General features: G+C 36.3%; 3 protein-coding genes across 3 annotated transcripts; 2 read left to right on the forward strand and 1 right to left on the reverse strand.

The window, feature by feature from the left end:
- Nucleotides 1-1,706: 1,706 nt before the first annotated feature.
- Nucleotides 1,707-4,588, forward strand: LOC146135176 (uncharacterized). The gene is made up of 2 exons (XM_083395698.1): nucleotides 1,707-1,771; nucleotides 4,083-4,588. Exon 2 carries the CDS (start codon nucleotides 4,169-4,171, stop codon nucleotides 4,586-4,588), a length of 420 nt encoding a protein of 139 aa, XP_083251824.1. The 5' UTR covers nucleotides 1,707-1,771; nucleotides 4,083-4,168.
- An 11,505-nt stretch (nucleotides 4,589-16,093) lies between these two features.
- Nucleotides 16,094-18,766, forward strand: LOC146135177 (uncharacterized). The gene is made up of 2 exons (XM_083395827.1): nucleotides 16,094-16,388; nucleotides 16,994-18,766. Exons 1-2 carry the CDS (start codon nucleotides 16,124-16,126, stop codon nucleotides 17,290-17,292), a joined length of 564 nt encoding a protein of 187 aa, XP_083251953.1. The 5' UTR covers nucleotides 16,094-16,123; the 3' UTR covers nucleotides 17,293-18,766.
- A 184-nt stretch (nucleotides 18,767-18,950) lies between these two features.
- On the reverse strand, nucleotides 18,951-20,501 carry LOC146135178 (uncharacterized). The gene is made up of 2 exons (XM_083395962.1): nucleotides 20,281-20,501; nucleotides 18,951-19,547 (listed from the first exon to the last, which is right to left on the reverse strand). Exons 1-2 carry the CDS (start codon nucleotides 20,471-20,473, stop codon nucleotides 19,336-19,338), a joined length of 405 nt encoding a protein of 134 aa, XP_083252088.1. The 5' UTR covers nucleotides 20,474-20,501; the 3' UTR covers nucleotides 18,951-19,335.
- Nucleotides 20,502-23,051: the final 2,550 nt, after the last annotated feature.

Genomic DNA, 23,051 nt, shown 5'->3' on the forward strand with positions numbered 1-23,051 from the left:
AACATTTATTTTAAAAATGTATGTTGTTCTTATGACAACCCGTGTACATACATGCATCTGAAATCAGGTCTAATTGCCTTTAGCGAATAAAAGGGTTTAGATTGACACAGCCTTCTGTTTTTAAGGATACGCGAGGCGTGGGCACATAAAGGAGTTTCGTATATTGCTTGAAAAACGGTATTTAAGTCAAATTCAACAAATAATGAACTTTGTAGAGTTTATGAGTCACAGGGAACAATATGCCACAATATGCATAGCGCCTTTCGGAAAAAAGACAAGAAGTTTGCGCAAACGACGGCGTTTTTTAATTTACATAGTAAAAGTTGCAAAACAATATAGTTTTGCGGCATCGCCTTGTGTCCCCCCTTAGATTTGCCCCTGGCAAGCGCTACATAACGAAAGGCTGTCGACTGTCGGTGTCGTTAAGACGAAAATATCTGACAGCATCCTGCGTTAATATTCGACAGCGTTGAGATTTAAGCTTTATCATACGGCCGAAGATGTCAGTGAATGATTAACCGAATTACGCCCAGCTAATTGGTGCCTTTGCTGGGCGGACGAGGCAGGAATTTGAAAGTTTGTGTGCTTTCTTCCAAAGTCCGTATACTTTGTCTGCGGTGTGCAACAGAATGAAAAAGTCCTTTGCGAAAACCGGCATATGCTGGTCTTTGTTTTCCGCAAAGGTGTACGTCACTGCTTTAGGCCAGCATGGATGATTTTAGGCAACAAATTGTAAAAATGTTTAAAGGAAGGGCGTTTCAGTGACACTGTGTTGGCTTGAATCATTCGACCTTGTGTGTAAAATGAAAAACCAGATTGCCTGGTATTTTCAATTTGGAAACTTATACTTACACAATTGAACACTAACTGTTTAAAAGTTTAAAAAGTTAATCAAAAGGCAGTGTTTCGATGAAAAACTTTAATATCTGCATATACTCAAAAGAAGTTCCTCCCGTGCTTATTTGTTTTATCCAACGTTTTGTTGCCTGCTGTTTTTACATTATCTGATAAAGACATCCTGGAAAGGTAGCCAAAACGTTAAAGAGAAAAATAAGTGTCGGAAGAGCTGCTTTTCAGTATATGATAGCAAAAGCATATTATCTAATATCGGCATTCACAGTTTATCCTTGGCGCAATGTTCGATGTTTTTGCTATTAACCCTTGATGCAAAAACAGTGTTTCCGGACAAGGCCAATAGCGTAAGGGTAAGGGTACACCAGAATATTAAATTGCGTCCGTTCAGGACCCTTTGTCAAGCCCAATAGTTATTTTAGGCAGTTGCGATTTTAAAACAGAATATTAAATTGCTTGTAAGTCTTTTGTTAGACCTGAAAGTTATTTAAAGCAGTCGATCTTTAACATGTTGGATTTGTTACTTCGTTAAATATCAGCCTCATATTAGAATATATTGTATCTTAGACATTCGACGTTACAGAATAATTAAATTACATTTGGCAAATTTTTTGTTAGTTACAAAACTTAGCATTTGAACTTACGCAATATTAAACTGTATTGTGCCTGGTCTTATTGTTATTTGTAAACCTGTTTTAAGCAGAGTCGGCTTTAACTGCCTACTCAGAGTACAATGAAATGCTCTGGTCCTTTGTTTTAGGTATAAAATTTATTTAAAAAAGCTAACCTTCCATATTGCATCTGTTTTTGTTAAGTTTAGAACTTATTTTAATCTGTTCATTTATTTTGTTAGATCTATAAGTTATTCTAGGCTGTCAAACTTCAAAAAATTAAAATTTAATATTGCCAGATCAGTGTGGTAAGTCTATATACCTATCGTAAGCATTTGCCATTACATAATTATATACTATATTTGTCCTCCGATTCTGTGAATCGAGTACCTTATTTTTGGCTCTCGAGCTTTCAAGATAATAGATTGTATTTAACCTGGTCCTTTTGTTAAGTCTAAAACTTATTTCGCACAGCCTTCGTTACAGAATGCTGAATTGCATTTTGTTCCCTTTGTTAAGTTATAAGCCAAATTTAGGCAGTAGTTATAAAGTTAAACTGGGAGTATATTAAGCATTTTGCTTATTTCAAGCAGTTAAGGTAGAGTTGTATAAATGATTCCGTTTATTTTAGAAAAGTTGAAATTAGGAATGTCCGATAATAAGAGCCGATACCCGATGCCAAATGATAATAATTAACAACTATATAGTGGGTGTATCGGTGCATATCCGAAACTAATTTAAAATAGCAATTTAAGCCATGATTTGCTATCCAACGCAGCTATTTTACCTTATTATAAGGTGAATTTATTCGAAAAGACTACTTTAAAACCTGGACGTAATTAAACTTCTTTAGGCTAAAGCGTATTGGGATCTCATAACCTATAGCAAAAAACCTTTGAACATTTCAATGTAACCAAATATGCTCGGTTGACTATAGTAAGTCGTCATTTGATATCGGTTTATATCGCGATATTTTTTGTCCAAAATATCGTGTATCGGTAGCGGAACAAGATGCCTAGTATCGTTCCTAGTTACAAGGCTCTTGCTTTTAACTTATTTTGGACAGTCTCTTTTTGCAAATGGATTGCTAAAACTGCTCAGTGCTTGTTTTGTTTGGCGACCTGCCAACCCAAACATAAAAAGGCCTATTTTTGAACAAAGTAGCCAGACCTGTCGTATAAATAATGAATGCTACCTTTAGGAAAGCTGTGAATTTTTTGCAAAGGAATTAATTATGCATTTGAAACGTGATATTTTGACACGGCGATTAAATCTATAGCTACAGATGGTGTCAGGGAACACTTAAACATGTCAAAAAATTGATCTCATTACGGCAATTAAAGGAAGTAAACGGGCGCCTTTTGAAATGTTAACGTGTAAAAAATCAAAAGTTTTGACTTTTGTGTTGCTGACCAAGCCGAAAAAAGTTACATAAAACGCCATAAAAAGTGTCTTGAATTTATATATTTTTTGGTCTGCTGCTTACTGGTGAAATATTAACCATCAAAATGGGAAGAGTTTTTTAAGGGTTTTCCAGATACTGAATTTGAACGATTTGTAATTAGTACCTTGCAACCAAGCGTTTATTCGTTTAGATCAAGTTTATTACCAGTTTTTATAAGAATCATTCTTGTTTTTAAAATGATTCAAAAGTCAATTGTACAACAATTTCATATACCAGATACAATCTAGTTGCCTTTAAAAATAGTCTTGTATAATTTCGGATAAATGGCAGTACTCTTTTTATGAGTAGACTACGCGTATTATTCTTATCGCATGACTGCTCTTGCAGAGCTGGACGACACTTTTTGTAAATCAAAAGTACTGTAGAGTTTAAGCGCGAAGATCCTCTTTTTATGATCCTCAAAAAAATCATAACAACTTTTTGTTTGACATCGCAGAAAACTCGAGCGGGTCGGTAATTGACCAGAGTAAAAGTGCAAAGTCTTGCTTGTCTGTTTTGTGGTCATATTCTTAGTTTTTAAACCTTAAAGAAATAATAAACATAACAACTTTACGTTTTTACCCAAAGAAATCGCGAGCGACTTAGTAGTTTAAAAACGTAACAACTTTATGTTTGATGTCGCAGAAAACACTCCAGGCTTAGTAATTGACCAGAGTAGGAATAACCTTGCAGGAACTTTAAGTTAGTCGTTACTGTAGTTATATTTCTAGTTTTGAACCTCAAACAAAAAATATTACAACATTATGTTTCAACCCACAGAACCTCGACTGGCGTAGTAAATTTGAAGTAAAAGTACAAATTCTTACTAGTCTTTATTGTGGTCATATTCTATAGTTTCTTAACAAAAAGAGAATTACATTACATTAAAGAAATTATAAACTTAACCAGGTTTTTTTTTGGTTTGGGTGACCGCTAAGTAGTCGCAAGTGTTTCATTTAAATACCAAAAAGTTGCAAGTCCAAAATTTGGGAAATCGCTGGAGAAATTTCCCAAAACACCTTAAAAAACACTGAACGTAACAATTCTATTTTATATGTCGCAGAAACCTCGAACGACTTTGACCAGAGTAAAAGTGTAACAGAGTAAAAGTGTTTGTCTAATTTTTGAACCTCAAAAAATTATTTATCGCAACAACTTTATGTTTTATGTCACAGAAAACTCGAGAGACTTAGTGATAGACCAGAACGGCCGAAGCAGTCCAAGTAACAGCGAGAAGAGATTCGCTCTCACAACGATCGACATGAACCAGGTGAATACCGAGCGTAAGGAGAGCAGTCTCCCTGAGGTTGACAAGGACCTCAAGATGGATCAGCATCCGGAAGACCAGGAGGAAGAAGACGCGGACTCCTTTGATGCGGCTCCTTTATCACGGGAGAAGATTGCATCCAGAAACACAGATCACCCAATGAAGAAGACCATGGACTTCATCTACAATAATCCATCCTCGCCATCGCAACTCGGTTCCGGGTTCCCAAAGTTCCAGGCCGCCTCCCCCCGGTACGCCAACCGCAGGGCGTCGGGGGTTCCCCCGCCCCCCAGACCCCTTAATAACTCGGACACGCTGTTTAAGTTCAGCGAGGGAAAGAAGGGAGACGCTCTTGCTTTTAAAGAAGACGAAGAAACAGAAGAGGAAGACAATATTCCTCTCAAGGAGAGGTAGAAGACTTGATGTGGAGTTTGAGTGAAAGCTCAAAACACGGTTTTAAGGTTACAAAATAAACCTTGTTTTTTGTCGTAAGTTTCTGGAATCCACCCCACTTCTCGTCAAGTTCATGACGTATTTGACTCTTTTGCTAAAGCGCACCGCAGATTTGCCGGATTTATAATTGACCTTTAAAGCATGTTTAATTGAGTTTTAGGGACTCAAAGTTGACCGATGAAAGTGGTATAAATCTTGTTTAATTTGAGATAGATTTAGCTTAACTCCTTATTAAAGATAGAAGTGGTACTCAGAAAAATTGAGTCTCAAGAACTCAAACTGAGCAATAATAGTGGCACTTTTGTTCGACTTTCAGCTGAATTTTGTTAAATTCAGCTTTCCTTAAGTTCAGTTAAAGGTAATTTAACTGGATTTTGTTTAAATTAGTTTGATAAAGTTACTAGTGGGGCTCTTAAACACTGTTCTTAGACTGCTCTTTACTGATATGTCTTACATTGCTTTAACAGATATGTTGAAATATACCTTGCTTTAGTTTATTAGACTGGCTGTTCGTTTTTTTTGTACGATCCAAGCTTTTCAATGAGATGAAATCCTGGTTCTACCCTTTTAATGACTGATGTCCCCCTTAAATGGAATCTTAACACTTTTTTGCACGGTTGTTTTTTGTGTTTTTACGGCACGGCAAAACAAAATCACGATAGTTGTATTTTATTGTTCTGGCCCTATCACCTGGTAATTTAAATTTGGCATCATTAATACGCGAAGACTCAAATGTAAGAAAGAGACAAGGGCTACAGCTAATTTTCCGAAATTTTAAATGTCAGTGGGGTATTTTAAATCGTAAAATCTCGTCCAGACTTGTTTCAGTAGCTCATTATGGCCGCCAAAACCAAACATCAGCCAAGTTTATGTATCACACATGCTGATGTTTATACACGTCATCTAACGTCCTTTTACAGCTTACTGAAACCAGTTAACGAGCAAAACCCGAGAAAGATCGGTTGTCGCCCCAATAACGACACAACTTACAAGAAATTGCTTCGGTTTTCGTTTAAATTCTTTTGTTTCGCTTTTTCGCCGCAAAATCGCGCCGCATTCTTCCGTCGCCGATCTAGTTCTTTTTACGTCGTTATACAGTGTTTATACTGTGCGTATTGCCGTCTTTAAAAGCGTACATAAAGTTGTTCTCGGAATCCACAAAACGATCTTTCAAATGTCGACATTTTTGTTGAATTTTAAATCGCAAACTTATGTAATCGTTAAAACGCATTTCTTACGTTTCCAAAGGCAATAGACCAGTGGTTCTCAGGTTGGTTCCCATAAGATGTTTAGAGCTGTCGAGAACAACTTCTATTAAATTTATTGACGGATAAATTATATTGGCCTGATCACATTCCTTTGCCCGAGTTGGTAATAATAACTAATTTTACAGCTTTTAAAGAGTTAAATAGTGTGTATAAATGCTGATCGGAATGTTATAGCATTTATACAATGTGTTTTTTTATGGTTTTGAAGATTTATCCTCCATTATTTTGATTTGCACAATGAAAAGTTTGAACTACTTTTTTTCAATTTAGAAATCCATAATTTAAATAATAGGTTGAAAAGCTTGTGCTCAGTATAACAGTTTGTATAAGCACCGCTTTAAACGTTGGACGGTTAGAGAAAGTAACGGTAAAATATATAAAATAATGCTTGCTTTAAACATGGCTGAGATCTTCGATGAAAAAAACAACACATTGAGAACCACTGCAATAGATTGTTGTTATTAGTCGTTTACAGTGTTGGCCTCGCAGTATACGACTAATAAGCCTAAACAGTAAAGCGCATATATGTGTACATTCGTCATAGAGCGCCAAAAATATCCTTTCGATTTCTTGTATTCTGTGTTTTTACCGGCCCGCGGTGTACTGTGTCGCTTGTGTGATATATGTGCGTCCTGTCTTCTGCCATTAAAGTGTTTCTGGAAATCGCATTTTAAGCAAACAGCCTGCCGACGTTGTGTCAACATAACGAAGCAAATACCCGCCGCGGCGTGTTTGTGACGTCACATTAGACTTCCGTGACTATTCGCACAGCAGAAAGGGAACAGTGGAAAATGCAGTGCGGGTTGGTGCTGAAAGAAATATGCCGCGCTTGTCAAAAAGCTTTTTGTTAATCGTCGCCTATAGTATACATTGAGGGAGTCCGACATTACATTCCGATACCCGATTTATCTTTTTAAATAGTTTTGCGATATGATCCGATCCCAAGTGACTTCATTATTATCAATCTTTGTATATGGCCGTATTTGTCCTAATTCTAAATAGAGGAATCAGGTGGCACTGTATAAAGACAAATTGTATTAGATTCTCGACAAGCTTTCGCACAACCGTGCTTCATCAGGTCAAAGTATACTTTATACTTTACTTAAGTATACTTTGACCTGATGAAGCACGGTTGTGCGTAAGCTTGTCGAGAATCCAATACAATTTGTCTTTGTACAGTGCCACCTGGTTTCTCCATCACTATCAAATAAGCAAACTAGACTAAATTGAAACGTTCAAGGAATTTTTTACCAGGTTATAGCCAAAAGTTGCTGTAGTGTAAAGAAATTTCAGCTGGTTTTTAACTTAATATTTTTGGATCGGCACCGATACCCTCCTAGTCCTAGTATCGGACGAGTACCGATCCCGTGGTCTCCGATACGAAAATACCGGACATCTCTAGTATATATTGTTACGCTATCGGTGTTTTAAGGGTGACATCGGTTTCGATCAGAAATTAAAGAGGAAGTAAGCTTAAGAAACAATGCGCAGTGTGTGTATTCGCAGTATAGTATACATTTAAAAAACTGAATAGTACAGTGTTTCTGCATTTAAATAACATGACAAGGCAAACTTTACTACGGAGGCTACTATTGTGAAAACTATTGTTTTTACTCCATCTGTCAAAATAAGTTTTAAAACCTCCTACGATATTAGCGTATTGTTTGTCGCCAATTTACTTCTTTGTAAGTTCAACATGAAAACTGTTTTCCGTGACGTCACACTTTTATAAGCCCTCCAAAAATAGCAAATGGAAGCGCACGCGAAGAGCCTCTGAACCCAAACAAACTTTGGGGCGTCTATGGCAATTATCTTAAACAATCGACGTCGTCGCGACAGAAAAGAAGCAATCGCGAACGATAAAAAGACCACTATGACGTCATAAGGCCGGTTAAAGGGGGTCGCGAGAGCCCAGGCGAGCCCCATAAAGTCGGGGTTAATCTTTAACCCGCGTTTTTCCTTAGGCGTGTTGGGACTGGGCGGAGAGCTTGGCGCCTAATGAAAGAGCCGAATTAATTTGCGTGAAAACAAATAGCGTTTCGAACCTTGGATTGATTTCGGGTTGAAGCGTTACTTCTGCAACTGTCACGTTCAGGTTTTTTACTTGTTGATGCAATTTGGACATTTTGGCGATAAAAAGGAGTTTCATACGACAAATAAAAGCCAACAACACTCTAAACCAGTGCTTTCCAACCAGTGGGTCGCGAAGCATTTCTAGATGTTAAGAGTTTCCTATTAGATCGGGAAATTATTGCATTATCAATACGTAACATTTATGCAACAATGTAACAATAGGTTGTGTTGTGTCGCATTAACTATTTCAGTATACGTATACAACTATACACCAGTTGTAAAGATGCACGTTTAAGTAGCTGTTAATCATATTTCCGATCACTGTGAGTCCCACAATATAATAACTTGAGGTAAAAGTGGGTCGCGAACTGAAAAAGGATGGATGCTACAAACCACATCCTATAGTTTGTCTAGGCGTGTATAGATTTGATTCTGGAGTGACTGTTGTTGAATTGGATTACTTCGGCCAAGAACAAAAGAGGCAGTTTTCTACACCGGGCTTTGTAAACTAATGTATTGACGTTTTATGTATTTAAATGAACAGATGAGGGGGCAATTGTTTAGGGGGGGGGGGGCTTTAAACTATTGACCTGTTTGAACAATAAAATTTTTTTTAAATGATTACACGTATTATGTATATTATGGGTTACCGTCGTTCCACCAACCAAATAACGGCGACATGAACAGCTATGACTTTCGCAGCAAGCCATTCCTTAGAAGTTAGAAATGTTTTGGAATTTACAAAAGCCCCTTCAACAGTTAGACACAATAATGACTTTAAATGTCACATTTTCTTAGAAACTAATTAGTTAAAAAAAAGAATCCGCTATAGAATTTAGAACTTAAAAATAAGGACAAATCTTAAAAATAAGGACGGTTTTTTTAATTAAAAATGACTTCTACAGCCAATATCCCTTAAATTTATGCCAAATTAGAAACAATATAAAGCGCTATGATATAACACTATATTCTTTGTAAAATAAAGCCATTTTTTGCCCCTTCGGAAAAATAGCGAATACACCAGGCGCGGATGCAGAATTTTTGTTTGGGGGCATGTATTTTTTTGGGCGTGACGTCACAAATTTACGTCATAATGTGACGTCACAAAGTCAGGTCAAAGCGTTTAGTCACAAAGTTACACCTAATGTGACGTCGTAAAGAAGTAACCTTTGCAACACTATACAGGTCGTTTACTTCATTAAAGATTAAGGTTGGAGATGTGTTAATTTCAATAAAAAAGCTACATTACAACGAGGTTATCGATTCACGCAAAACGCAAATACTCAAAACATTAATTTTAGAAGGTGCGATGAGGCGCACGACGCATAAAACCATTGTAAAAAAAACATTGTAAAAATTATGCTTAGACACACGTGAGCATAATTAATGGACATATTCGCGCGGAAAACGAAAAATCTTTACATTTACTTGGTTAAAATAGGCCAAAAAATCCTGTTAAGAGGGGCGGCATGACCAGGTTTCCCCCAACTGGATCCGCCCCTGGAATATACACATACGCATGTCTTAATATTATCAGCCTTTCTTAGAGTACAGGCAATAAGGCAAACGTAAGTTGGTTCACAGTTTGGCGCATTAAACAACCCTGACCGCAGAGCAGGCCTGTCTAAACACATAATATGCCCCTGAGACAAGCAATATACGCAGCCAAGTAACTGATAACAACTTCATTTCTGGCAAGCGTTCGCATTGTGTTATTAAAGAAGCTGTGACAAAATATGCCTTTGATTGTAACAACAAGAAAACTTTTGAAATGCTTAATATATGGTATGAACACGGTAATCTTTTTCAATGTGTCGTTAAATTTAAAATAGCATTTTCAATCCTTGATTATGTTATTTTTAAACGGAAATTTTTTAATCTTAAAAAGGGTCGTTTTTTCAAAGATTACAATAGTTACCACCCTACCCCAATAATTGCACCCGTATCTGTTGCTTTAAATACATATAACGGAACTCTACATATTAGTGCATAAGATGCCTTCGGAAAGGTTTGCAAAATCAGTCAACCGGATCTGGATTACAGTGCAAGAAAACCAGGCTAGAAAAACATATAATGGTTGCCGTTATCGTTGGCCAGTACGACTCCAGAAGGGCTTGATTATACAAAAACACATTGTGTATACTGTAGTAGTGTATATGAACGTCTTAATACATTAGTTTACAAATCCTCTTTTGTTCGTGGCCGAAGTAATCCACTTCAACAACAGTTGCTCCAGAATCAAATCTAAACACGCCTGGGCAAACTATAGGATGTGGTTTAGAGTGTTGTTGGCATAAGGATGCCTTTCAATTTATTCACATATGTCACTGCTTGTGTAAATAGTAACGTTTTTCTGCGCACGACAAATAGCAACTGGTTCCCACAAGGCAAACAAACTCTCACATTGCTTTCCGACCAGTGGGTCGCGAAGCATTTTTAAATGTAGCCTAACAGTTTCCTAGTATTGTTTCCTCGTTGCTTCGCATTGTCCGGTTATTGCGTGCTTATCTCGTTTATTTGCGCCTCGTGGTTTAGAACAGCGTGGTCCATTGTTGTTTTTCATTTTTTTAATGTTTGCCTGGTATATATATCAGGGCTGCGGAGTCGGAGTCGGTCTCGGGACTCGGGAATCGACGGAGTCGGTTTGTTTTGCCGGAGTCGGACTCGGGACTCGGGACTCGAGTGAGACCGCGTAAAACTACCCAAGTCCCGAGTTCGACGTGCGCATGCGCAGTATTAATTTTTTCAACTGTTAAGGCGGCAAAATGTAAGTTGTAAAAGTGTAATAGCAAATGGTGAAAGATTTTTAAACCATGTAATGCGGGTGGATCAATTATGACACCAATATGAGTGGATTGGAAAAAAGCCGCCTTTATTTAGTTGCGTAAATGGGTAAAATACAGGCTGTAGAGTCGGAGCTGGACTCGGGGCACAACGAAATCTTAAATTTGGCCGGAGTTCCGGATGAACAATTGTACAATTGAAACAATGCCTGGCGGAAACAGCGTGTTCAGCTTTCTATTATATCGGAAAATAGTGAATTATGATTACGTAGCATTTATGCAACAATGTAACAAATACGTAACAATTAGATTTGTTGTGTTGTGTCACATTAACTATTTCAGTACGTTCCACTCGCCTTGATTTGCTAATATCCAATATACAAGCTCAAGTATCGCATTAATAGTAAATTACAGGTGTGCATGCATTGTTTCTTTCCTCATTAATTAGCTTTTCATTCGTTCATTTCTCATTTTGGGTCGCACAATTTCAAATATTTGGATATTTATGACAACGACAACCAAAGCCTGTTTTTAGCCTGAATCATGCTAACTTAAGCAAGCAAACACAAAGAGTGCAAAAAGAGGCGTTTAGTATCTTCCTAAAAAGAAATTTTACGCTAAAATTCAAACACAAATATACCTTTCTACAGCAGTATCTTTTCTTTTTCGTTTTGCCAATTAAAACCATTTTTGTAAGTCTTCTGATATCTTAGCGTGCTTGACTGTAACTACAAATCGGTCAAATGTTTACTTCTGCATCTCCATTTGCTTAACTAGTAATTTGCGCTCAGCCATCAGCCGACTTTGGAAATCAAAATTTTTAGGAGAGTAATTGATTAGCCCTCGGGTTAGTTCAACTTTGTTTCACTCTATCTTAGTTGATTAACCCTTAAGGCTTGTGTTTTGTTATACAGGAAGAACACCTTTTTGTAAAAAATGGCACAGATTTTATAATTACTTTAGTTGTTTTTTTTCTTTACTTTTTCTAGTTATTTTACCTGAGCTATGATATTTGCAAGGCTCTTTTTGAAACGGGTCTTTGTTGGTAAAGCACAAAAATACAAGCGCCGTATCAGGAAATCAAACGATATATAAACAATATTTATAGTTTTATTATAGTTTTATTCTTAATGTCATGATGGTGTATATGGCGAGGGATTGCTTGTAATCTACTGTTTGTACTGTTAGCCCAACGTTTCTCAAACATTTTTCTATGCCAACCCTTTAAAAGATCTTTAGATCGCGTGACCAGGGTCGGCAAAACAAGTTTTAGACATGACGAAATGAAACAAATAGACTTAAGAAACCTGCTGTTTTCTGTCCATGATATGTGAAACTGAACTGAAGTTTCGATACATTCAAGAAAAAGGAACCAAAGCGTTTGTTTTTTATTATACTATTTTTTTTAAATATTTAGTCAATAATTTTAATTAGCCTTCTTGAACCCCCTAAAAGTCAGCCATGGACCCCAGTTTAGAAACCACTGTGTTAGCTTGTTCATTGTTTATTTTATCACAGAAGGTCGAGTAGCGGTGAAGAATAGACCATAGAAGACTGATTCAATTACTGCCTCTCTCGGAGTAAGGACAAAGGACAAAGTAGTTTAAAAATCCAATACAAGAAAACTTGCGGGTAAATACTCTTAATCAGAAAAATAGGGAAAATTGGAAAAAGGGGGAATTGTGACAACAATATAAAAAGCTACTCGTGACATCTGAAAGCAACAACTAGGCCTATTAAGACGTTTAATTGTTATTTGTTAATTATTATAAGTTTATCCTAGGGTTGTGCATTCTACTGCAAAAAAAATGTCAAAACCACTCAATAAAGGAAAATACGAATAACTTTGCGTTTATGCATAGGTCAGAGATTCTTTAACTTTTTTTTGAAGACCCCTAACTTTTTTTTGCTTCGCGTGGACCACGTTAGGCGAGAAATTTTTAGAAATGACGTCATAAATTGACTTCACAATACAAATGGATTTCAGAAATCTGATGATTTTAAGCCGAAATATGGGAAGTTAGATGGAGTGTAAATACATTCAGTGCAAAACCGTTTTATTTTTAATTAAACTCTTTTCTTTGAAAAATTGATTACTTCTTGAGTATACACTAATATTTAAATTAGGCTCTCATGGACCTCCTAAAACTATTTTAGGGACTCCTAAGGGATCCATGGACCCCAGTTTAAGAATCCCTGGCATAGGTAAATCGGAAAAAAAATGTTTTGGGGAATTCTGTTAAACTGCCCTTGACCAAGGGTAAAAGCAGAATAATTTTCTTACTGTAACGTAGTAAAGTTTTCAGAGATGAAGTCACAAATTAAAAAAAACGTCCTATTACGCTTTGTTAAACATGATAAAATATTTAACAAAGCGTAATAGGACATAAAAGTGTTGTAGTATTGGCCGGCAACGGGTAACAAATCCCAGTTGAGTAACACGGAAGCTACATCAAGCGCGCTTTATTCTAACTACTTTAAACGTCAGTTTTATATTAAACGGTGGCGCAATGCAGCAATTCAGCTTTAGGTGCTGCCAAGTTGCTACAACGTACAACCGACACCAGCCCATTCATCTATGATGTCACAAAAGAGTGGGAGCAGCGTGTGTGTGCGTGCGCGTGCGCGTGTGCGATGTCAATAAATTTACCAAGCAACAATGGAATCGAAACCTTGCCGCCTTATTTCCTTTTAGAAGCTGTTTTGTTAGCAAGCCAATTTTTAAAGGTTGCTGTTTTGCAAGAGGTTGTCTGAGATTCTTAACCCTATATTCGTGCAGTGAGGGTGAGCTGGTAATGCTAGTTCCGCGTTTTGTGGGATTAATTGGCGGTAACGTAGTGGTAAGCAGAAACCGTTGTACTAAAAATACAGCTTAGATCAGTTCTTGATTTTTTGTCTGGCAGCCTACCAACTATTAACCTTAATTTTCGCTGTATAGGCTACTACTGGTTTTAAGGAAACCATTTTGGTTATCATAACGACGAAATAGAATTAACAGTCAGTGTTGTAAACAAGTCATTTTGTGATGACATAAGTCTATGTCAAGTCATTTGTAAAATAACAAGTCAAGTCCCAGTCAAGTCATAAATAGAGCAAGTCAATTCTAAGTCAAGTCCTTGTCATAAAATTACACGTCAAGCTCTTAAAATTGGGTCAACTCGTCCTATTGTAAGCAATACCTTAACTAAAAACTACCGCAAACGCAATACACAGCAAGTATATTGTTTTATGTAAAAAAAATCCTTATTGAAAACCCTTAATTTCAACTCAAGTCATTTGTCTAAAAGACTTAAGTCAAGTAGCTGGTTGAAACAGATTTGACCGACAACAGGATGTTTTTCGCAAAAGTAGAACAAGTTCATTTGTAAAGATCAATTTGTAATTTGTATACGCTGTGTTTTTAATAGGCTTGGTATACTTGTGTTTGTTCATTTTTTTAAACGAAATAAGGCCTTTACAGCAGTTAGATATACTTAATTTTTTTTTTTTTTTTTTTAATTAAAAAGGTATATTATAGAACAGTGTTGCGGCAAACATATAATGTAAAGAAAATAGTAACAAAAAGATTTCAGTTTATTTACACTTTTGCTCTGTTTGAGGTTTATGAAAGTACAAACTCTGTACGGCGAAGTGTACTTTATATATAAATCCCACGTAAAATAAAGCCTACATTTTAGCATTATAACTGGTTGATCGTTTGCTATGTTGTATGCCAGACCTATAAACGTTCGAGTAATGTCTTAAGTCTAGGGCGATCATTTTTTGACTTGTCAAAAAAATCAAAATTTTGACAATATTTACACGTCAGGTCAAAATTAGTCAAATTTTTTTCAAGTCAAAATCGAATAAAAATGTTTTTTTGAAATTAGTAGTTCATTTTTTTAATTTATTGTTCAATTTATCAAAGTCATTTTAACCGTATTATATCTTCATTAGAGCAATATACGGTATAAAAAACATGCGAATAACGACGCCTAGGTTATTTAAATCAATGTATTACAGATAAAAATTTTGTCCAAATAAATTATTTTTAGTTAAAATTTGTCAAAATTTTACCTTTTCAGGTCAAAATTTCATAATTATTTGGTCAAAAAATAATCGCCCTACTTATGTCCAATCAATTGCAGTGTTTCTCAACCTCTTTTTAGTGCGAAGTATTAAGGCCCGTCTACACTACAGCTGCACTGAGCTGAGCAAAGCGTAATTTGCATTTAAATTCTATTGTGGCGAGCGTTTCAAGCTTTGCTAAACTCAAGCCCCGTGCAGCAGCTGCAGCTAGCTTAAAGTTACGCTTTGGAGCGATTTCCACGCTTTGCTGAACTTAAGCCCGCAGTGCAGCTATTGAAACACGTTACGTTTTGGGGCGATTTTTACAGCTGTAGTGAATACAACTTCACGCCCAGTGCAGCTCAGCTCCGCTCAGTGCAGTTGTAGTGTAAACGGGCCTTTAAGCTACAGTAAACAATCGAAGCTTTGGTAACGCATTGTTTTTTACCTAATTTCTTTTAACGGGAACAAAACATAAAACAAATTGCATAAATAGCTTCGCGTTTAATTCTTTTGAGCCATGTCTTTGTATGTACTACACTTTTATCAAATTTTAGAGGAATCTCGCTTAAACTAACCTCAATAAATCTAACCTTGTGAAACTACTGCATTCGGCGACCAAACCTAATTAAACGGCCACGCAATTTTGAGTCGCAACCAATGTGTTGAGAAACACTGATTTAGCGACTTTCTAGTGAAAAAAAACTACCTAAAACAGCTCAAAACAGTGCCAACTGCCATACATAATAACACGTCATGTTATGCGCAAAGCCTAATATTGATAAAATAACCGACAAAAGCCCTGCAAAGAATTGTCATTCTTTAATAGATTTTAAGGTGTGATATAATACCCAATAAAAAGCAGCTAAACATCTCATTTGTTGTACATGAGTAGCAAGTTTGCGCTTGTTTAAAACAGGGCTGAGCAAACTTTCCTAGTCGCGGGTCAAAAGCAAACTAAGAAAGGTATCCGCGGGCTGTGGAAGTTTAACCGACAATTATATTTAAAAAAGGTGCAGGTTTTAGCTTGAAAGTATTTCGCAAAAACGCAAACACACTAGAAATATACGAACATGATATTTGCGCGAAGCCGCACTATTTTCGAATTTACCAAATCGAAATAACAAAATGAAATAAGGAACAGCCTTATGTCCAGTTTGTAAAAGAAACGGCGGGCCGGATGATTTACATTGGCGGGCAGTTGCCACCCCTGGTTTAAAGCCTCGACAAATTAACGAGCAATCTGGTATGTTCAAAAATCTCAGCCGATTACTACATTTTATTGGACAGGCGATTTTTCTGTGCTTTTTAAAAACCTGACAAAAATGTCGTCAGAATATGAGTTTTCGCCGCCCCTCTCAGAGATAATGTCAATCGCCAATCAAGTTCCCTGCGACGACAAAGAATCGCTTCAAAAACTCGACGAGATCATTTTCACGATCGGGCGCATCAAGCAACGGTTGGCCAGGGGTCCCGTTGCCCCCCAAAGGCCCCCAAAGCCCCAGGAAACCAACAAGAACACCCCCAATATTCCTGGACGACCGCCCTCATTTTCCCCCAAAAGCCCAATGATGAAAAAAAAAACTTTCGGTGAGAAAAAATACTTTGGTTACTAGTGGATATGGTGATTTTATTTTGTATTGTACGTTATAATTTAAGATAGAAATTGCATAAAATCAACAAAAAGGTTTTTTAATTGTGGTAGACGTTCTATTTCTAAAACAAAATGATAACTGGAGTAAACTAGAAACTATAGGTAATTGAATACACATAGGTACCCTGATAAGCCTTATTGCTTTGTAACAGCCTTTCCAAACCCACCCGGAATATTGGATTTTAATTTTTTTGTAAGTTTTCTTACAACAAATTTCGTGTCTCTTCAATTTCTCGATAAGATTGTTAAAAAAGTGAGTTTTTAAGGGTGCAAAGTTTAAATTTTGTTTCCATTAAGTAATAAACAAACTTATTCTAGACTCAGAGTACAATCAATTTGTTTTATTGTTATGCGATAAATATTTTTTACCACTGTGATTATATCAGTATCTCAATTCGAATTAAGTTTAATAACAATTAGTTCGACCTTAGCTGTCCAATCAGAATAGTTCGTTTTGATGTTAAACAATAAATGTATACTTCACCCACTATGGGCATCCATAAATTCAGGTTTGAAATAAAATTTTTCCTATTTTTGGCAGACTTTCCTGACCCAAAATCCTCCGGCAAAAAGTCGGACAAGCAAGAAAAGAAAGAGAAAAAAGAAAAGAAGGCAAAAGGCGAAAATCCCGAGCAGAAAGACGATTCGAAGAAAAAGAAAAAGGAAAAAAACAAAAAGCTTAGGCCGGTGTCCTTTACGAACACGCAATGCCAGTTCCTGGTTGGTCAACTGCAGTTTGTCAAGGACTTCCTGGAGGTCAATTTCGAGCCGACAGCCCGCGAAAAAATCCAACACGTGAACTACATCGACGCAGTAATACTGGAGATGACGGCTAGGTGATATACCTCCACACTAGATGTTCAAACGGTTAGGGCGCTGGCTCTTAAATGGGGCCGTTGACCTACTGGGGGTAGGTGGACTAGTTTTGGAGCAGACCTGAACAAACTACGGCTCGCCAAGCAATGTAGTTCGACCCGCGGATCATTTTCAATAAAACGCTTTAGGCCTTTAGATTTTTATTGATTTCATAATATTTTATTTAATACATTACCCTCTTAAGGCATCCTTATCGGTTCCTCCTCTTACCAGGTTGTCTAATCAAGGATATTTGAAGGGTTTTTTTCACACGGAACAACAAGTTGTATAATGTGTATATTAGATCCCCTCTTTTAACACGGTCCGCCAATAAATTTTCTGTTTAGATGGTCAAAATCTTTAAATTATTTTCTAAAAGAAATGTTTAAATTAAAATAACGCTTTAATGTGTCCTCTTCAATTGTATTTAGACCGTATTTCAGTTTCACATTTATTAGTACGAAAACACCAGGTTTATTAAGTTTGATTGTTTTATGCCGTTAATTTGTGAAAAAAATACTTGATCTGATATTATCATCATTCTTATGTTTTGGGTCATTAATTTATTTGCTTATAATTCGTCTGAAGCAATGACTAGTTTCACGTGCATATTCTTGCTTGCACTTCGACTGACTTTTGCAGTCGCGTTGTCATGCACTGCAGTGCGATTCACAACCCAAATATAAACCTGGCTTAACCCTGCAACTTACTTGTCTTAGTACGCACATGCGAGCGTGTGTTTTCAGTGAATCAGCTGGTGACGAACTCTACTTACTACGTAATCACAGCAGTACGCCTTATGGCAGTTTCCTTGCTGCTACAAAATGCGTGTCCAGCACTAACTATGGTTTAAAAATGAAGGCGGCCTTTTTACAGAAGCTACCGTATAAAATTAACACAAACTATCACAAAAATGTCAAAATAGCCTTAATTGATCAAGTATGGGCTTTAAGTTTGAATTTATCTGCTATGTGTTACTAAATAAAGGTCGTCTTATGACGTAATAATTTCCAGATGCTTTTTAGAGATTGCTCAGCTATTTAAGCTGGTCTTATATCCTAGTTGCTTCTATTGTTTCGCCACATCACAAGTGTATATGTAACTAATGACTAATGAGTAAGACTCGTTTTGAATACTCATGCCAAGTTATAGTTTCAACATTAACCGCAAGTTTATAAACCTTATTTAAAATAGACACAAGGGTGACTACATTGTTTGGTTAGAAATGTACAACCTATGCCTTTGATCACAAAATATACGAAATTTGTATGCGAATATTTTAGTTAAAGCTGTGTATGTTTTGTTTTGGCTAAGTTCCTTTATTAGCCACTGCACTTCCTTAGATTTCTTGTATCACAAGTGTTTATGACGTTTTCGCCAAAAGATTATTTTTTTGTTGCTAATATTTTCATTAAAAGTTTTGTATACCTGTGTTGCTGTGATGATGTTTCTTTTTCCAATAAAAAAACTAAAGCACCTTCACTAAAACGTGTTTTATTGGCATTAAGGCAGTAAAAGATACAAGATGTGATAAACAGCAAAGTTAATTCACATAAGCAAAGGCAACTATTGCAACGCATACAAACACACAAACATACACAGCAAGTATACAGTGTTGAACCAAGTTAAACGGAATCCTGCGTTATAATAAGATGTTTTCCATCAGTATTTTTCAACCTTTTGCAGCAGTGGGATGGCGTGAGTTTCCAAAACTAAAAAAGGGGGTTGGGAAAGCAAAAATATAGGTAATCCTTGTCCTAGTTGACAATAAAACTCAAAGTTTAAAAACATGAGTAAAACCATAATCAGACATTTTGAACTTATAATTCATTCGAATTAAGGAACTGACGATGCCAGTACAGGCAAAATATATATTCCTTTAAAAAATCCTGGTTTTATTCGGGTTTTTATACTTTGAGTTTTATTGTTAATATACGCATCAGTGGAACAGTGATCGACAAGCAGAAATCTGCTGCCAATGGTTTTAGGTACCATAAAGATACGGCACACACTTTTACATATGCTGTTCTAGTTGAAGTTCATTGCTCGGATGGAAGACACGACCTCGTCAATCAACTTTACGTTCTGTTGCTTTGGTTTGCTTTCATCGGCAAACTCGTGGTCCAAGAATGTTTTCACGTCGAAGAGTAACCTCACCAGAAACTCGCATTGCGACTCGTCGAAAGTTTTCGGGTAGCTGCAGTCCGAGTACTCGAACGGTAGATCGGAGTTTCCTGGAGCTGTACGAGTAGCAAAATGAGTAAAACACTTGTATTAGGAAAAAAACTGAACACATTTTCCTTAAATATTTGACTGGGTTAATATTTTTTAGACCAGTGGTTCTCAACCGCCGGTCCGCGTCAACTTTCCTGCCGGTCCGCAAAATAAATTACAGTTTTATATCCCAATTGCAAAATACAAGATGTTAATCTCCTGTCCATCAAATTTAGAACTTTGCCAGTTCCGTAATTTGTGGTGACGTAGCATAGAGTTGGTCTACTTTGGATTTAATCGTACGTCACAATGCTAGTGTTGTGCCCAACTGTTTAAAAGTACACTACAACGCGTTTAAGTCTTTAACTTTAAGACCGGTTGTGTGTGAAAACTTGAATAGAACCATGCATGACACGTATGATATCAATATTACAGCAGCAAATTGCTCAATAAATTAAAGTTTTCATGCTTTCATCCTAAGTTGCATACTTCTGTAGTAATTACATTTTGGATAAATTTTGATTTTTGAAGGTCCACCAGTCCGCAACATTTGTTTTGAAATTTTACCGGTCCGTAAGCTTAAAAGGTTGAGAACCACTGCTTTAGACTTTCCTGTAATACAGCCGCCACACAATTTTGGGTCGCTACCCAGATGTTGAAAAACGCTGGTTTAATTTAAGATACCACGTTTGTTTTGCAAAAAAATAGACTTGTATAATAGTAATTTCCAAAGTACTTTTTCACAACACTGTTATTTACCTTTGACGGAGAAGTCCACATAGTGTCCTTCAGGATGTGGAAATTTGTTTTGAATAAGAATGGCTAAGGAATGGGTCTCCCTGTGTGCCATTTCTATCTTTGGTACGGCTGGGCATTGATGGCAGGTTGCAGGTTTCACCGTGTAATATTTGTGGGATGGAAGCGGCTTTTCGTAATTACCAGAACGACTCATTTTTCAAAACAGCCTCTAGTAGCTTAAAAGTGATCTAAAAAATGCATGTAAACACAATTAAGTAAGGTTAATTGTACGCAGAATTCCTAGAAAATTCCATTATAATATTATTTTGAAATTCAACTTACAAAACTGTCAACTTATTCCTTTTACGTCCACTGAGCTATAAGAACTATAAAGAAATATAATAAGATTACTTAATACACTCACAGCCTTGCCTTTTGTCAAATACTTTTTAAGACACACACTCACAATATAATGTTGGAAACCCAAATCAACTCTAATAATAACACTGCTTGCGCTGCATTATAATACTGCCAGGCTATTTTTATGACTAATCCAAGATTGGAAACCATAAAGCTTCAATGCATTAACCTTCCGTGTAGCTTACATAAACTTTGATGATTAAGCTGAAATTTCATCGTGCTCTCATACAATACAACTAGATTTCCAAGTACTTTTCAGCATATGTAGATTTTACCTATTGAGCTTCTATTTCAATTGTTGCCAGTATTTTTTGTAAAAAGTGCATATGTATATAAAACTCCATTCACATCAATAAACCTAAGCCTATTTAGTTAACCTAGCAGTGCCTTAAGACACTGTTTTGTTATCAAACAATGATCGTTTCTTGCGTCACAGTCAATAAAGCCTATCAGCACGTGTTGCTGAATTAAGCTTTCAGTTGTTTTTTAAAACATAATTGCTTCTCCTGTGAACTAACAATCGCCCGAACTTTGTTAGAGTGCCTTAAGTTTTGTGACGTCATTTCCTCGTTGCCATGGTGCGTGGGGACACCGATGACGTGTTTTTGGAACAGAGGTGTCGAACACCAACCAGTGGTGGAAGGTTTAATGAACAAATTTAATGTTTGTAGTGTTAAATACTGAAGGCCTTGGGACTTCGGTGCTAAAGTGGGGTTTAGAAACAATGTAAATACTTTTTTAGGCTGCGATGTATAGAATGAATATACAAACCCATACAAAAGTATAGGAAACATATTTGGAACGTTTCGAATTCAAAACCTTCAAAACACTACTGTATGGGTTTTGATACTCATCTTAAGTCGAACTATACCTACAGCCATTATGCTCTCAAATATATGATTCGTTACTACATGAATATGTGATAATGGAAATCACTTTAAACCTTGCGAGATAAATGTCGACCGTAATTCCTGATAAGCAACAGAAGAATACTCTAGAAAAACTAGCAATTCAGATCTTTAATAGTGTCTGACCTTAGTTGCTACGTTTGCTAGAGTATTTTGCTGTTAATACATGCATCCGAAGTAGCCAAAAAGTATATGTAGGTTTGTTTATTATATCCTATCCGCAGAACAGCGGACAAAAGAAACAGTGACCAAACTATACTATATTTTGTGACAATATGACGTTTTTAGTTATGGGTAAAACTTTTTTCTCGATTTGGTGTTGAATATTGAACCGCAGGTGGGGGACACATGCACTGCACTATTATTTTTTCTTTAAAAAGAATAACCTTGCGCTTACGGTTAAACAATTCAAAAAATGTTCAACCTATTTCAAAAAAATAATCTACAAACGACAGCAGGTTATTTCTTTATTTGAAAAACACGAAAAACTTATTGTCTGTGATCGCGTTCTGTTGGTTTATCACTTATTTTTAATATGTTTTGACACATCAAGTTGCTCTGCGGAAGACCACAACAAAGTTATTGGACAGCTGATGTTTCACCGTTAACCACCGCTTAAAGGTACTTCCGGGTTCCGTGTCTGTGTAGGTTTTCAAAGTCTACAAGCAGAAAACGACAAATACAACTTTTCTCCAAAACATCAATTTTTCAAAAAAACAGGATTTTTGAAAAAAACAGGTTTTTTGATCAAATGCAGCTCAAATATATATTTCCTGAAAAGTTTGTAACAAATATATTAATTTCTTAACCGAAAAACGTAATAAGAATATCAAAGCCCACACAGAAGTAGGTATCATTTTGAACGTTTCGAATAACTCTTTATTCATTTTCAACATAGAGTTATTCGAAACGTTCAAAATAATACCTACTTCTGTATGGGCTTTGATATTCTTATTACGTCTTACTACAACCTCCAACCATTATTGACCGAAAGAAATGTATATGAATTGCTGATACGGTACCAATATGATAGAGCAGTGTTCCTCAAACCATAGCTCGCGATTAAAAATTTGGTCGATCTTTGATATGATTGGGTTGCCGATTCCAGTATTATATTTGTTGTGAGCAAGATTGCTTCCAAAATTTAAGGAAATTGCGGAAGCAATGCAAATACATGGCACATATTAATTTAATCAACAAATTTTTGCTATTGTTTTATGTGTGTTGTTGTTCACTTTAATCTTACAAAAAGTTCAGTTAAGATAATTGAGTCGCCAAAGCTTCTCGGTTATAATTACGCTTATTATTTGGGTCGCCTCGTTAAAAGGTTGAAAAACATTGTGTTATAAGTAATATTTCTCCTTTCGACCACACTGGCCTTGAGAGATTTTAAGTTGTGACGCGAAACTTAACCTACACATATGCACATGCATGCTAGAGGCAAGCATACGATACTTTAATGTA

This window comes from Ascidiella aspersa, chromosome 8 (assembly GCF_963924565.1).
Source record: "Ascidiella aspersa chromosome 8, kaAscAspe10.2, whole genome shotgun sequence".
Taxonomy (NCBI): domain Eukaryota; kingdom Metazoa; phylum Chordata; class Ascidiacea; order Phlebobranchia; family Ascidiidae; genus Ascidiella; species Ascidiella aspersa.

Coding starts and splice junctions, on each gene's coding strand:
- LOC146135176 (XM_083395698.1), top strand. CDS start 4,169: ATGAACCAGGTGAATACCGAGCGTAAGGAGAGCAGTCTCCCTGAGGTT.
- LOC146135177 (XM_083395827.1), top strand. CDS start 16,124: ATGTCGTCAGAATATGAGTTTTCGCCGCCCCTCTCAGAGATAATGTCA. Junction 16,389..16,993: donor GATGAAAAAAAAAACTTTCG/GTGAGAAAAAAT, acceptor TATTTTTGGCAG/ACTTTCCTGACCCAAAATCC.
- LOC146135178 (XM_083395962.1), bottom strand. CDS start 20,473: ATGAGTCGTTCTGGTAATTACGAAAAGCCGCTTCCATCCCACAAATAT. Junction 19,548..20,280: donor TGTGGACTTCTCCGTCAAAG/GTAAATAACAGT, acceptor CTACTCGTACAG/CTCCAGGAAACTCCGATCTA.